The 15,909-nt window shown below is 41.5% G+C and overlaps 1 protein-coding gene across 1 annotated transcript in view; it reads right to left on the bottom strand.

Moving 5' to 3' along the window:
* The window catches only part of LOC306765292 (RNA binding protein fox-1 homolog 2-like), a 55,367-nt gene extending 42,042 nt beyond the window's left edge, over positions 1–13,325 (bottom strand). The window contains exon 1 of the mRNA XM_079252704.1: positions 12,985–13,325. Coding sequence (XP_079108830.1) covers positions 12,985–13,242 — 258 coding nt within the window. The 5' untranslated portion in view covers positions 13,243–13,325. The remainder of the gene's footprint in view (positions 1–12,984) is intronic.
* Positions 13,326–15,909: the final 2,584 nt, after the last annotated feature.

Genomic DNA, 15,909 nt, shown 5'->3' on the forward strand with positions numbered 1-15,909 from the left:
GCGACACTGCAGCGATGAGAAAGGCAGATTTGGCTTCTGAAGAGTGTCAACGGAGTTAACCTCCCAGCCCTGACCTCAAGCTGCGTGCTGCGGGAATCACTTCCTAATAGCATTCATCCAGCCAATCAAGGGCAAGTGTGAGAGACGGAGGGCAGCAGTGACAGCAAACCGACACAAACTTTGTATAAACAGACAGACAAAGGGGCCATTAATCCACAAGCACCAGCTTATTTAGTTCCACTATTTGTGAGAGCGAGGCTTGGAGATTGGTGAGCTAAGACCAAATACAGATGTGGGTCATGAAGGCAGTGAAGAAAGGAAAAGAGGCGTCTAGACAGAGTGGGCTACAGGAAAGCCATGTGGGGGGCGGGAGAAAGATGGAGAAGGACAAATCTTAAGAATAGAAAAGAGAAATGATTTTCTTTTGAAGTGTGAGCTGTAAACTTTGACTTTGGGGTGTGTATGTGTGTCCTGACTCGGGCTCTGTCCTCTCTTATCCTTGTCTCAAACAGTTCTTTCTTTGTCTTCCCTCTCCACTTCCTGTTTCATCTGGAACCAATTTCCCCCTCGTGCCTCGTCCCCAGGGGGAATGCTCTCCTTGGTGCGCCGCGTTTTCAGGGGAATGGACAGGCTTATATTGAAGTAGCAGACCGGCTATAGAAAACTGCTGGTGCTCAACACAGAACAGATGGAAATGCAGCATAAGGGGGCTGTTCAGAGCTAAATCTCACATCCACAGAGCCCTGGGCAATGTCGACGAGAATGAGAAAAAGCCTTCCTTTTTATCAAATATAAAGAGGAGCGATACCAACGCTGCGCTGCATTTCAAACAGGACTGAACTAGTATTGTGGATTCAGAGCAACAAACCCAGAATTAGCTCTTCGTATAATTTAGGAGACTCAAATTTTGACAGCTGGCGTTCTCCACAGTCAGGCTAAGGGTGCATTCGATGCGCTGGAGATGGAAACTGGGAGGAAAACTGGAACGCCAGCCAAATGTAAACCAAAATTAACCCAGACCGGCAAATTGGAGAGTCACTGTTGGGTCTACGGAGTGGAAAGAAGAAGAAAGAGAAGGAGGAGTTTACAGAGAAGAACACAAGATGGGAATGAGGGGGGAAGTTTAGCAACATCTGGAATCAATCTGTCTGCAGGAGAAGAGGGAGGGAGTTGGATAGAGATGGAGTGGGGGGAGGAACAGACAAGAAGAAAGAAGAAAAAAAAAAGACGAAAATAAGAGCAGAGACAGACACATACAGGAGGAGGAGGAATGTGGGTAAGAAAACGGCCAAAGCAAAGAAAGGGGAGAGAAATAAAACATTTGCAAAATGGAGACAATGAGTCATACGAGAAGAATGCCATGTGATTTATATTTTCTTAAGGGGTGGGGGAAGGGAACGGGGGTCTGAACTTGACTCTTAGTTTTTAAAGCCTTGCTAACGTGTACACATGCAAAACATACAGTACACTCTACACTTTTTTTCCCCATCTAACTTTAATTTTGAGTATTTTAAAAGCATGGAAAGTGGTTTCTCATTGGTGCCAGCAACACTGGGTCAGACAAAGGAAAAAACTGCGATGCATCCTGCAGTTTTTAAGCTGTGTTTTCATTTCGCACTCTTCCATGTTTCCATTACGTTAATTCTATATAGTTTGCGAGCAGGGAGGAGTCTGTGAAGGCGCCAGCTGGTTGACTAGGAGGCTTCAAAAGTGCACTGGCGATGATCAGCAAAAGCACCAAAAAAAACCAGTCACAGTTATAAACACCCGCTCTCTCTACAGAGGGGCAAAAATAAAGGGCGTCTCTCTTTCTTGTTTATTTTTTCCCTCTCCAACTTGCTATTTTAGGAGAAGAGAAGGAGTTAGTAAGTTACTGAAGCAAACGGGTAGGAGCGAAGGGAGAAAAAAGAAGCAGTGGTGAAGGAAGGCAAAATGACATGAGGTCAACAGATGGTGAGAGGGGTGGAGGCAGAAGGAGGGGGGTTAGGGGGGTAATTAGCCAGGCTGCTGCAGGCTTCCAGTGGCCCCTAAAAGCACAGCCTGAGGAAGAGGATTTTGCCAAGGTATGGCTTCATGGTGTCAGGTTAATGAAAGAAAGATAGGAAAAATCCCACCTACTGTTGCCAACAAACCATGAAACAAAAGATGGCGCCCAAAACTTTCAAATATATTATTTGCCTTTTTAACAAAAACCCCGACAAGACAGTAGAGCTGCTGGGTGAGAGACATCTGGGCTCATAATGTTCTCTCAATCCAACATGAAAACCACCTCTACCCACGGCTAGCGCTCGCTGGGCTGACTGCAGCTTTCATCCAGAACAGTAGGTGGCACTGCTGAGGCAATGACGTCGCGAAGTCTCAGGAATAGCAACAGAAGTGAAATGGACAGTTCAATACGAATTAAGGATTTTTTTTTTAAGTGATTTGTTTTAGTTGCCTATTCCAATCAATTAAAAAGTATGCCAGCACTCAACCAAGTTGTTGAAGCCCATTTCAATGACAGTTTAGTGAGTGACTCCTGACCGCGCTAGCAGAGCCGTGGCAAGCTAGGCTCATCCCACACATTGTGCACTCAAGTTTGTGGTCCGACTGAGTGAAATACTGGCTACGGTCATATGACTTTTTTTTTATATTTTAAATTCAGGATCAAATAATTCTGAATTAGAGTATTCTCCTTCGGGTTTACATTAGATAATTGTATGTAGTTAATTCCACTTTAGTTTGGTGTTTTGGAAAGGACTGATTGGATAAAGGACGAGTGTGACGGACTTATGTCTATTTGAAATAAACAAACTTCTTCCTGCTTCTTGTCTTTTCAGATATAACATAGAAAACCACATAAGTATCCTTCTCGCTTTGATTAGAAGTTTAAAGCACCAGCTTGACGTGAGCGTACTACTTCACTCCTGCAGCTGAGAGGAAGAACGAAGATATCAGGTCAAATCTAAGAACTGCGGAGGGAAAGGAAAAGAAATAAAAAACACAGCATAAGAGGACGACACAGTGACGACATTTGTTGCAGAAACTAGTGGAGAGTGAATTAGCACAACAGGCCATGCAGACGAGGGCTGATGACAGAAAGTGATGTGATTGATGCTTCGTCCTCAAAAAGGCCTGAAAAGACTAATGGATGAAGCAGAAAATGATGGATGCACTAGAGACAGTCGACATGCGAGAACAGACAAACAAGGCAACTAATGCCAGAACTGGGCTCCCTTGTGGATCTGCACTCAGTAGCTTATTTTACTGCTCTTTTAGAAGATTATTTAGTCTGCTTGCACAGCAGATCTGCATTTATTAGCTATGAGGGTTTTTTTTTTCCTATCCAGTGTTTTTTTTTTTTTAAATGCCCCTCTTTATTTTTCCAACACATGCTCATTTGGTGCCCTTATAGCATTCAGTTCTGTGGACTTGCACAGTCTGAAAAGCTCCTTGCATACATACTACAGCACAAACCACAAACATACTACATTTCTCTAGTGTATCTGCATGAACTGAAACTATAAGAGGAAAACTGGTAAGCAGGAAAGAACTAACTTCTTCCAGCTCAAAGATTATTTACGATACACGTTTATTCCTCAACCTTGGGGGGAAAAAAAAAGCACATTTCGAGAGCGAGATGGCTGCTGCTACATATGTTTCTCTCTTTAAAGTTTAACTTAATGCATTTCAGATTTTAGGGTCTCAGACACAACCGACATGAAGAAGGTACAGCTAACAAAGCTGGACACACTGACAACACATCACTCTACGTATCTTTATACTAATTATTCACTATTTATTTACTATTCATTCATTTTGTTTTATTGTTTTAATTTCTTTTTCCTTTTACAATTAATTGTTTTATTGTGTTAGTTCTCTTTTAACTGTTTTATTCTCCTGTTCATTTGGATGATTGTGTACAGCCCTTTGTTCCAACTCTTGTGAGTTTTACAAATAAAATTGAGTCCCTACAGATCCCTACAGATGCCTGAGCTGCATCGTTTTCTAAATGTTACTGGCGCCTGCTTCATGATGACTAACAAATGTTTACATCGCCATACCAAAATAAAAGTGTAAACCCAAGAATATGATAATTACATCTAGATAACACACAGCAACCACCTCTTGTGGCAGCATCACCAAAGCCACATAGATGCAATATAACCACTAAGTCAATGTGAAAACACAATTTAATCATTTTTACATGATTCAAGTCATTTAATGTATAAATAGGGTTAGGGTTAGCCTTATGATCCTTTAAATTAGCAAAATGTGTTGAAAATGTGCATGAAAAAAAAGGTGTGGTATTAACAGAAGCTCTAGATTATAAATAAAACAGAAAGCAGCTGCAGTGTTGGTATTGGCATCATTTAGCACTGACTTTACTGTTTCTGATGCGATCCGTTTATTTTATCATGTGTCCTTTAGCAAATACATCTTGTGCTTTGTGAACATAACTTCTGCTTCATTCTTTCGGTTATTTAACACTATTTAAAATCCCATAAAGTTATCTGCTGCAGATGATTTCTGTTGCTCTGCAAATTGCATCAACGTGCTCCACAGACTGCCTCATTGTTCTCTGTCAGATCTAATTATTTCAGGTTGAGAAGACAAAGCCTTTAGCGCATCATGGATATGGATTATGTTACAGTGGCTAATAAATCAAAGCTTAAAAAACACACAGTGGGGGTGAGGGGTAAAAGATTTACTGCTAAGTACCTATTTGATCATTTGTCTGCTTGCTTACGTATTCAAAACTTGATACGCAGATGAAATCATATCTTTATCAATATCTGTTCTCTTCTATAGCCTTTTAAAACACAAACACAAGTATGGAGCGTTTGTTGTCCGTTTCAGTGGATAAAGACAACAAGAGCTGCTGCAGACCCCTCCTAGTTTAAGATGCAAACAGCACAAATACAGTTGTGCTCATATGTATTCATCCCCTTTCATTAAAGAAAAAGCTGAATTTACAACAGTCACTCAAATAACTGGAGATTTTAAAAAAGGAACAATCACTAAAACTTTGCAAAAATATAATTTAGTAATATCAGACACTTTTTTCATTTAATTGAGTTGAAGAAAGAAAAAAAAGCAAATAAACATATTGCTCCTGGTCAAATTAGAGCACTTTTCTGTTGAACATGGGACAAAATACCTGTCAACAGGTGCAGGGGCCTGACTGAGAGGAACAGAAAACACCTGACTGGAGCAGAAACATTAAAGGATTGTTCAACAAAATATTAGTTTATGAGTGATGTAATATGTCATAAATTATCTTATTTGTTTGCTTTTTAAAAAAAATATTTCTATTAAACCAAAATTAGAAAATAATGTAACGATTTTCAATAAATTTTTATTTATTATTGCTTTAGTCAATTTCAGCTTATTTTACAGGCAGCTGTTTTTTCTTCTTTAATGAAGGGGTATGAAAAAATATGAGCACAACTGCACATCAACTATAGTAAAAAAAAACTACTCATGACAAACACATTTACCCATTCAGGTATATTTCATGACCTAAACGTGCATCATTCATGACACCCAAGCTGTTGTTAAAATCAACTATTCCCTGGTAACGCATCAGCGATGAACCCCGTGTAAGGGAAACACTGAATTGACATTTGGCTATGTGTGTGTGGGCGGAGATGGGAACACATGTGACAGTTTGAGGGCAGCCTTGGGGAGGAGGCATGTAGGGTGGGGAAGCTGTGACATGATGACCATAAAGGGAGAGTTAACATGCAAGTGGCATGTTAAGGAGCTGAATTCAGCTTTCCTTTACAGGAGTAACGGAGGAGGGGGGGGGGGGGGGGGGGGGGGTGTAACTGGTAAGTCCTCCTGGTGAATGGTGCCTTACTGCTTTTTCTTTCTTTCCCCCGTTAAATCAAATGATTCTTCCATGCTTTGGCGATAAAACGGTTACACCTGTGGTGATAAAGCACGCAGGAGGGACAAAGAGACCGAGAGGGACAATATGAGTTGAGCAATTTGGTCTGGAGAATTTTTTGCTTATCGCTTCCAGTTCAAAAGTCAAGGGTGAGTGTGCTGCGCTGTGGCTCAAAGTTTAACAGCAATCATTAAACAGCCGCAGGGAGGCTAATGCGAGACCACGTGGGAATGAGTTTGGTCCTCTGTCATAATGCAGACTGAACGACAACTCCTGCCTTATTTCACCCCCTTTCTTCTGACTGGATAATTATTTACTATCATTTATCATCAAGTGAATCTTTTAATGCTCTGGAACAGCTGCAGTGAAGAAATAAAAACATATAGATAGGAAAATTTAAACAAATTATAAAAGATGAGATAATTAAAAATTATGAGGCAAATATGGATTGAAAGTAATGTATATTGTATATTATGATTTATTGTGTGTATTCCCACTATTTATTGTTTAAGTTTTATTGTAATGTAATATAATGTCCATTACTTTTCAGAGATCCTGTATAATGTTAGGGTATTATTTATCAGGGTGGTTTGGACCAGATAAGTGTTCAACTTCTTCAAAAACCCTTTTCGAACTTAAGAAGCTTGTTTTGTTTGTTCTAAAGACTATTTGTTCTGTTTTAAAGTTTGTTTTTTTAGTTTAAAAAAATTTTTTTTTAAAAACAAAACAAAAAACAGTAATACATAAGTAAATGAAATGAAATAATATTCATTTTAAATGACCATATAGAAGAATATCTGTCTAATCAGTCCAAATAATAAACTATTGTATATTTAATATTGGGTTGTTTTTTTTTTCTAAAAAGAAAGAAAAATAAAGCAATGCTCATAGTTATGACAGGAAAGCGTTCATATTTAAAGTTGACATCACGCTAAAATGCAAACTCTGCCAAAGTGTTAAATGTGTGTCAGCAGCACAAAGCTCTGAGGCCTACTGATGAGCAGGAGGAGGATGATGATGATGATGCTGGGACTAATTCTGTGGGCAGGTTCAGCTAAAGTTTCCACTGTGGGCAACATGATTAAAGCTGCTGTGCATGAATTTAAAAGCTGAATAAAATAAGTCACCTCTTTACGTTTATATTATTTCACATTAAAATCACCTGACATTCACGCTGCCATAGGTCAGAAGTTTATGTGATATCTGAGTACATCAGGGGTCAGTCCTAGGACCTCTTCTATTCAACATGATTATGCTCCCTTTGAGTCAAATACTACAGAACTTTAACCTTAATTACCACAGTTATGCAGATGACATGCAGCTTTATGTGTCGTTGTCACCAGATGACTGCAGTCTAACAGACTTACTGTGCCAGGGTTTGGAGCAAATAAACACCTGGATTAGAGAATTTTCTACAATTAAATGAAGAAAAACTGAGATTATTCTGTTTGTTAATGTAGCCCTGTAGTAATTAGGGGGCTAAAGTAAAACCTATTTGAGTTTATTTAGTCACGATAGCATCATAAAGTAAAAGTTTATTTACTTTTTATTGCTTTATTTGTAAAAAGACACAAATGCATTTGTTATAAATGTCTTTCACTGTTGTTATTTTATTCAGACATGAAGGGTTAAGAATATTATTTCGTTAAAATAATAATTTTTAAATTGTATTTAGTCTGGCGACACTTCCGGGTTGTTTTCCGCATCCGTAATTCTATTGGTTTGGAGATGTAGTCGCTCACCTTTGTGCCTTTTGATTGGTAATCAAAGTGAGGGGGAGGGACTAACGAGGGGGAGCGAAGGGTAAGGGTGGAGGAGAGAGCGGACTGGGGAAAAGAGACGTGGAGGAAGAAGAAAGTTTGCCGCGTGGAGTTTAACACGATACAAAGAGCCTTCTTGCTTAAAGTGTGCGAGAGGGAGAAAAAGGGCTGGAGCTCGTACGTTTTACGAGTGGGAAGACGTGGATTCAGACTCGAAGCAGCGCGAGGACATTCGGGAAAGGAGTCTCAAGGAGGAAAAAAGGCGCGCGAGAAGGCAGTTAATGGCGGACAACGCAACCCGCCTGACGTCGCACAGATTCGCCATTCCACGGTCGGACATTTCAACGCACTCAATGTTTTGCAAGGGATATTTCAACGCACTCAATGTTTTGCAAGGAATATTTCAACGCACTCAATGTTTTGCAAGACTTACAGGCCTGCAACGTGTTTTTTTCCTGAGACTTCGGATTCGTGAGTTCAGTACCTGCGCGCTTGTGTGTGTGTGTGTGTGTGTGTGTGTGTGTGTGTGTGGGCCCACGACCGACGGTTAAATTGGTTTGATGTGGTTTAACGTTGGTTTATATTTGTATGTGTAAGACTGTGGATACTGATGGTATTTATGCAGGTACACAGAAATAAGAAACCATTGAGTTAAAGACACTTTATTGTGCAGATTGTAGGCTTTAAACCAGCTCAAATATTTTGTTTATTTGCTTTATTTTATGGTTAAATTTTTATGTTTACCAGCTCGGCCTACTGTTCCTGTTGACAAAATTGGGTTCTCGTTCAATAAAGGCCAGGCAGTTTGTTCAGCTTTAAATCATCTCCGGGTCATATCTGTGCGAGAAACATTTTATTATAACCTTAGTTTACTTTTAAGTTTGGAATAATCCACTTTCAGGTGCACCTTCTTGGTATCCACCTTTTATTTAAAACGAACCCAAGCACCCGCTACTCCCATAGGCAAGAGAGACTGAACGGGTGCTACATTAATAAAGAGAAAAGGGTCAGCGTTGGTAAACATCTGGAGACTCGGACTCTTTAAACTACCAGTCAAGTCTGTAATCTTGGAGTGTAGTTAGACTCAGATCTGACTTTCAGCAGCCACATCAAAGCTTCACTAAGAAGCTTTTTACCAACTGAGAAACATCAACAAGAATGAAAAGTTTAGTCTCCCAGAAGACCAGTAGAAACTCCTCCATGCATTCATCTCCAGTAGACTGGATTACTGTAACGGTCTTTAAACAGGACTTCCTAAAAAGAGAGTTAAACATCTGCAGCTCATCTAGATGCTGCTGCTAGAGCTTTAACTAGAACTAAGAGGTCTGAAAACATCGCACCAATTTAAAATTCTTTACACTGGTTTCCAGTCAGTCACTGGATAGACTTTAAAACCCTGTTGATTCTTTACAAATCCCAGAATGGTTGTGGACCAGAATACATCTGTGATATGATGAAGCAATAAAAGGTCTGAGGGTACATTCTCATCAGCCTTATTGATTCGAATCCGAGTCCATTTGCTCAGAAAGTCCGCCTCGTTTGGGGAAATGTAAACGCGCCAAACGAATTCTGATTCAGACCAAAGAAGAGGACTCGGTCCGCCTTTAAACGCAGGTCTCGGCCTGTTTCAAGCGGACCAAATACAGAAAGCGGAATACAAAAAAAAGTGACTTCCTGCATTTGATGTAGCTTTGCATTGTGGGTAAATACATAGCGATGGCGTTGAGAGTCCTCTGCCTCGTCTGTTGTTCATACTGCATCCATTGTTGCAGTGTATTTCTGCAGTATACTTACATAAGACAAAATAAAAATCCAAAACAGCGATAGTTTCGTCTCCATGCTTAACTCGCAACAGAGATTTCTTCTTCACGCCAGTCTTGTCCTCTCTTTTGCTAAATACTAGTGCGGCGCCACCTTTGATGGAAATGGGGATATATTATTCTAATGGTTTGGCTCATTTGACCAATGTGCAACACTAACGTAATCTCGGTCTGAACGAATGCAACCCCCTACAACGAGCCGAGTCCCCTACGGGGCCGAGTGTAGGGGACTATCCTGACATGAATGCACCCTTAGATCCAAAGACTCGGGTCAACTAGTTCAGTCCAGACTAAACATGAAGAAACAGCATTCAGCTCTTATGTTACAAACAAGTGGAACAAACTGCCATTTGAGACTAAACTCTCACCAAACACAGACACTTTTAAATCCAGGTTAAAGACATTTCTTTTCTCATGCGCCTGCATGAAATCTGCACTGCAACTTTTAATTGATCTTGATATTAATTACTTTAATATAATCTATGAGTTGATTGTGATTTTGCTATTTGTGTTGTCTTTTATGCTTTTTTTTTTTTCACCTTCTGCAACATTTCAATGTTTCATGTAAAGCACTTTGACTTGTCTAAACTTGCTTTGCCTTAAAACAGCATTTTGCAAACGATCAGTCTTCAAGTTATTGTATCACAAATAAAATCTTCAATAATTGGACAACAAATGAAAATGAAAATAAATGAAAGTGACTTCATTGCTGATGCAAAACACTCGAATGAGGAACTTTTTAATGGTAGTAAATCTTAGGGAAATGAAGTATCAGTTTTTGAAGCAATGTTACTGGTTAACACGTGTCGATATCTGACAGAACAAGATTTGGCACGAGCAGTTTTTGATGCAGCTTTACAGAAACCCAAACAGACGTGCTGGGCGTTCAGTCATCCTTATTTTCTGAGGCTCAAGCCCTCAAACACAGGAAAAATCCCATATAAACTCATGTTTAACATTTTTTAACTAAAACTGTTCACTCCTGGTAATAGCCTCCATATCAAGCAGTCCATTTCCTGTTGCCGCCCCCCCCCCCCCCCCCGGTTTGCTTTGGCGTTTTATAGCGATCAGTCTGGTTAATGCCCCCTCCTAAATGAGCTTTGATCTCGTTAGCGCGACACAAAGCCTCTTTACTGCCAACGATAGGACAAATCGGCTCTACGAATCAGCAAGAGCGAAGAGAGAGAGAGAGAGAGTTGGAAACTGCAGCCGAGTGGACCACAGCACTGCCTGAGGGGGATGCATCAATACAACCAACAGAGAGAACTGGGGGGGTGAAAGATGGAGAAGAGGAAGGAGGAGGGGGGGGTTCAAACATGAGAGAGGGCACGTGTGGGGCTGGAGGAAAGAAAGATATTACAGAGGTCTGGGAGATGAACTGAGAAATGGAGAGATAATCAAAAATGGCAGTGGGGGGAGGGGAGGGGGGTAAAACATAGCTAAGAGAAAGCATGAAAAATGTGGGTGCTTGGGGGGGGGGGGGGGGGGGGCTTTGCCTTAATAAAAGCCTGCAAACCAAGAGTCAATTAGCAATCTGGAAATATGCCTCGGGGGGGGGGGTTGAGAGGGGTTCAGAGGGAGACAAATCAGAGGACACACGCAGGGGAGGTGCTGTTTGCATGAGGCAAAGCTGGTGGGGGGGGGGAGGCAACAAAGAGAGGAGGCTGCACTCCCATTTCTTATTACAGTGCTGGTTTCCAGTCAGTGGGGAAGGTCAGCAGCTCCGTCTCTCACTGGGAAGCTGGTAGTGATTGTTAGGGGCGTTTGGTCATCAGAGCCCCCCCAGAACTCATCTTCTCCATCCTGCGCTCGCATGCAGCTACACTGACTGCTAATAAAACTCCAACTGGCTGAACTGCTGGTATAACCCCTCAATGTCATTTTCTTTACCCCCCCCCCCCCCCCCTTTTTTTTTCATCCTCAGTATAAACTGCTATTGAGCTCCTCATTCTCATTCATACCATCTCCTCCTGCTTATCTCTCCCAACTGATGCAACTCCTCTCATCCATCACTTTCCTCTCATCCTTTATCACGTTCCCTGATGGATGCACGCCATCAATCCGAGTCTCTTTTCCTCTCCTGCAATCCACCAGAGTATCACGTCCATTTACACCGCACACCCCCCCCCCCTCCTTCTCCATCCTGCACTCCCCAACATCTAATCCACTTCTCAAAACTCTCCCAGTGTCTGTCTAGTGATAATTTTCTCCTTCACCTTTCATCTATCCATCTACTCGTCGATCAATTTTATTTACATGACCCCCACAAGCACCCAGCGATCAATAGAACCGATGGACAGTGCGAATCCTCCCCCGCGCCACGTCGTTCACTGTCACATCATCTTTCCCCATCATCAACATCCATCCTCTGTGAAACTCACTCAGCTTTGTAGGTCAGCCGCGCTCCCGTTTAAAGTATTTTACCAGTTCCTCTGGATTCAATTACACACAGATGACCTCAAGCCATGTTCGCCTGCCCTTCGACCACTCTTAGTGCTGTTTCTCCTGACTAAAACACCAGCCGTCAGCTAAAATTCGCCCCTTGTACTATTGGATTAGAGGCGCTTCAGAAGCATATGTGTGTAGGTGTAAGAATTATGTGCGGTGTGGCGTGTTTGGGAGCGAGAGACAGAGAGGAATAAATAGCAACAGATCCAGAGAGCGAGAGAAAAAAAAAAGAGCCAGAGAGGTGCATCCTGCGTCTAGGCGGCCCTCTGGTTTACTGTAACGCCGTAGATTAGTCCGGAGAGACAGCAACGGCTGCTGGAGCTTTGCTGTCTCAGCTGTCGAGTCATGAAAGCAGGGAAGACCCGTGTTAAGGAGGGCCCCCTGAGCCCCCTTCGCTCCTTCAGCCTCCAGCAAAAGGCTCTGTTCTTTGTCTTTCACTGTGGTGACCCCTCCCCCAATCCCTGTCTGCCTCTCTCTTTTTTTACACCTAGCCACAATCTGTGGGGGGGCATGAAGCGATTAATGGCACATGCCATGTGCATCAGGATTTGTGGTGACTTTAAGCATGATCCGCACAGCTTGGGCTTATTCTGTCCATATTAATAAAATTATTAAAATAAAACAGAATAGCTTGCAAGATGTGACAAAGCAGGGGCTCACTTTTCCAGAGTCAGGCATGATGAATGGCTCTGATCTTTGCTGTGGTGCTGACTGTCATAGCAATGGAGCCTGTATCATATTACCTTTGTCTGGGTTGCTCCAGCTCCCTCACCGAGCAGCTCCAGGCGCACAGCTCCAGCTTTTCAACATTTAGCTATTAAACTATTCAGAAATATCTAATTTTTTGGGTTTAATAACAGCTTTTCTATTTTGTTGTAAAGATGGCTAGACTATGCTGTGGATGAGAACGAGGGCCCTGTCAAAACATCATTCCTTAGTGATGCTTAGAGACAAATGTTTCTCAGCCAGAAGGAAGGCAGGTGATCATTTCTTACAAAAGATAGAAGCAGAAAGCTGAAATAGAGGAGAAAATGAGGGGGGGGGGGGGATGTAAGGAATGGATGTGTTTACATTGCATTCATACCTGTCCAATGTCAGGAACCACGCTCCCGGTCCCGTCTATCCGTGGTCTTTTGCATTCCGCCCCGGATAAGTCAGTCAGGGCAGCGGCAGTTTGAGCGTCGGGCTCCGGGTCTCCACGCTTCATCCCCCGGACAGCCGCTGGACCCCCGGCCGGATTCGCATGAGGTCCGGCGGCTGCTGCATCAATGTCCCTTTCGCGGTCCATTATCCCCCGATTAACGGGAAGCATTATAGATGCAACGTCGGTCGACATTAACATTGGACGGGAGTCACAAGTCAAAAGTCTCGTTTTCTCCTGGTGGTTTCTTCACAGCTGGATGTTCGCGACGGTTTTTCCACAAGACGCGTAGACGGATAATACAGAAGAAATATTCATCAATACGGGCTGCTTACTCTGTTTATTGTCTAACTCTGCGTTAGCTATGCGAGGAAGACCATCCTGGCTGTGGTAGGATCTTGCACAAAGACCAAAAAAAAAAACAAAAAAAAAAAAAAACAGAGTTATCTCCCCCTAAAAAAGCAAAACGACGTAAAACTGACCTGTTTTAAATAAAGATCACACGTCCGATTCCCGGATGCCTGACAAGCTAATTAGCTAGCTAACATTAGCCAGCCTGCTAGCATTACATTCCGCTAGCTGTCTTTATAAATGTGGCTCGCGGAGAGCACACTCTCGCTGCCAGGGATAGAAAATGTTGGAAATTAGCTGAGGGTAATACTACTCCTGAAGCGCCACCAGCCAGACCTCTGTCCTCGCGCAGCTCTGCGTGGGGTTTTGTTTCTTTTGCATTAAACTCCTCCGTGGATTTTTTTTCCCCCTGAATTCACTCCCTTCTTGTCTGTTCCCTCGCCGTGGTCTGCTGTGGATGAGTCTTGGCGTGCCGACCTGGCCACCGACGGAACACGATTTCCTCTGGTCCGAGTCCCAGCTCGTAGTTACTGTAGCGCGCTGATCCGGGATCAGTTGTTTAGTCGGAGAGCGAGATAAGTTGGGCGTGACGGTTGGATGAGCTGTTCTGAGATCCGCGTTTCTCCTGGTCTCCTTCTCCTCCTTTTCTCTAATGCCCCCCACTCCCTCCTACAGCAACACCACCACCTCCTTACAGCTCCCTCCTCCGTCCTTCACTTAGTTCGTTTTTTTTTCTTAATACGACGATGGTTACCGACTGGTTTACTGCTCCTAGACCTGCCAGAAAATGTGTAGTAATAATAATAATAATAATCACCATCATCATCATAATAATCATCATAATTATCATAATTTTAAAAACGCAGAATAATGATCTATTTATTTATTCATCATTAAAAATTTACCATGCACAGAATACATGTGTAATAAAAAAAAAAAAAAAGAGGGGAAAAAAAGCAGTTTCTCCATTTTGGGATATATATAATTTTTTCCTAATTAGCATAATCCGTTAGAAGTGTCACACATACTTTATAAATGTCAAAATCTCTCCCTAATTTATAAAATTCTGATTAATTTATTTTTACCAGTGAAATCACAATTAAGCCTTAAAATTCCTACATTGCTATACATGTATATATATATATATATATATATATATATATATATATATATATATATATATATATATATATATATATATATATATATATATATGAGATGAAAAATAATATATATAAAGAAAAAAAAAATCAAAAGAGCCTTAAACCAGTCTATGGTGTTTGTTTCAATGTTTGCGGGAATAATATGCAGCCATATTTAATGTTGTTGCGCCCCCTAGTGGCATAGAAGTATTACTCGTCACAAACTGTCGTTCATATAATACCAGATGGTTTGCAGGCAGGATAATTAAGTCACAAGACGTGGATTTAAAAAAAAAACACAAAAAAAAACCGCTGTTTACTGTCACATAAGCATGACTGCATGGCTGCAGAATGCCTTAACCTGATGTTTATCTGTACTATGTACCTACTGCAACCATGAAATAAGCCTATATTAAACTGTATCATATTACGAACAGGTATGAGTATAGTAAAAACAAAAATAGTCCTAACACCTCCAACGTATTCTTACTTTAATCATCTGAAACTCTAACTTGTTTCCACAAAGATAGTAGGACAAGTACAGACACACACACCCACAATGTCATAGAGCCTGCACTGATTTCTCTTTTCACCCGCCTGACTCAGAAAAAATTATTGCCATCACTTTTGGCCGACTGCCCATGTGTAAGTGTGTCATCATCTGTGTGTGTGTGTGTGTGTGTGTGTGTGTGTGTCCTTGTGCATATGAGTAGCTGTGAGTGTATCACATGGTGTGTGCTTTTATTTCCACTTTCCATCTCTGTGACTCACTCTATCAACCTCTTTCCCTCTCCTGCTACCTGCTCCCCTGCCACCCACTGAACCTGCAATGATGGACAGCGGAGGGGTCACATCACTTCACACCGCCGCCTGTTTCACCGACAAGAGCCGATTAAAGCCAGGAGACACTATTACTCTCTTAATACAGCCACAGGCCTCACAGGTTATAACATATCAGTGGTGTAAGGTATCTCTCAGAGTATCTGTGGTTTCATAGCATGACAAAACCAAAGATCCATTTTTTCTTATGAGTGTTGAAACGGGATATGTCCTGCATTATTACTAAATGGTTATGAAGTAACAAGAGATTACTTCACCAAATGTCTGAGAAGTGACAAGAAATAAGTAAAAAGCAGAGTGCAGAATGTGTGTTGAGGTCCCACGGATGTTGGCACTCTGGAAATCTGGATGCAATGAATTAAAGAAGTTATGCAAGTAAAAAGACAAAAAAGATTTTGATCTCAGACATTTGATGACTTTCACCCACAAAGTTTGGCACAAATAGTTTCTCTTCCCATTAAGTCAAGATGTTGTCATATCTACATATTTTTTGTCATTGTTTTGCAAGAATAACAAAGTCGTCCCCTCATTAAGC

Source organism: Telmatherina bonti (genome assembly GCF_933228915.1).
Source record: "Telmatherina bonti genome assembly, chromosome: 14".
Taxonomy (NCBI): Eukaryota; Metazoa; Chordata; class Actinopteri; order Atheriniformes; family Telmatherinidae; genus Telmatherina; species Telmatherina bonti.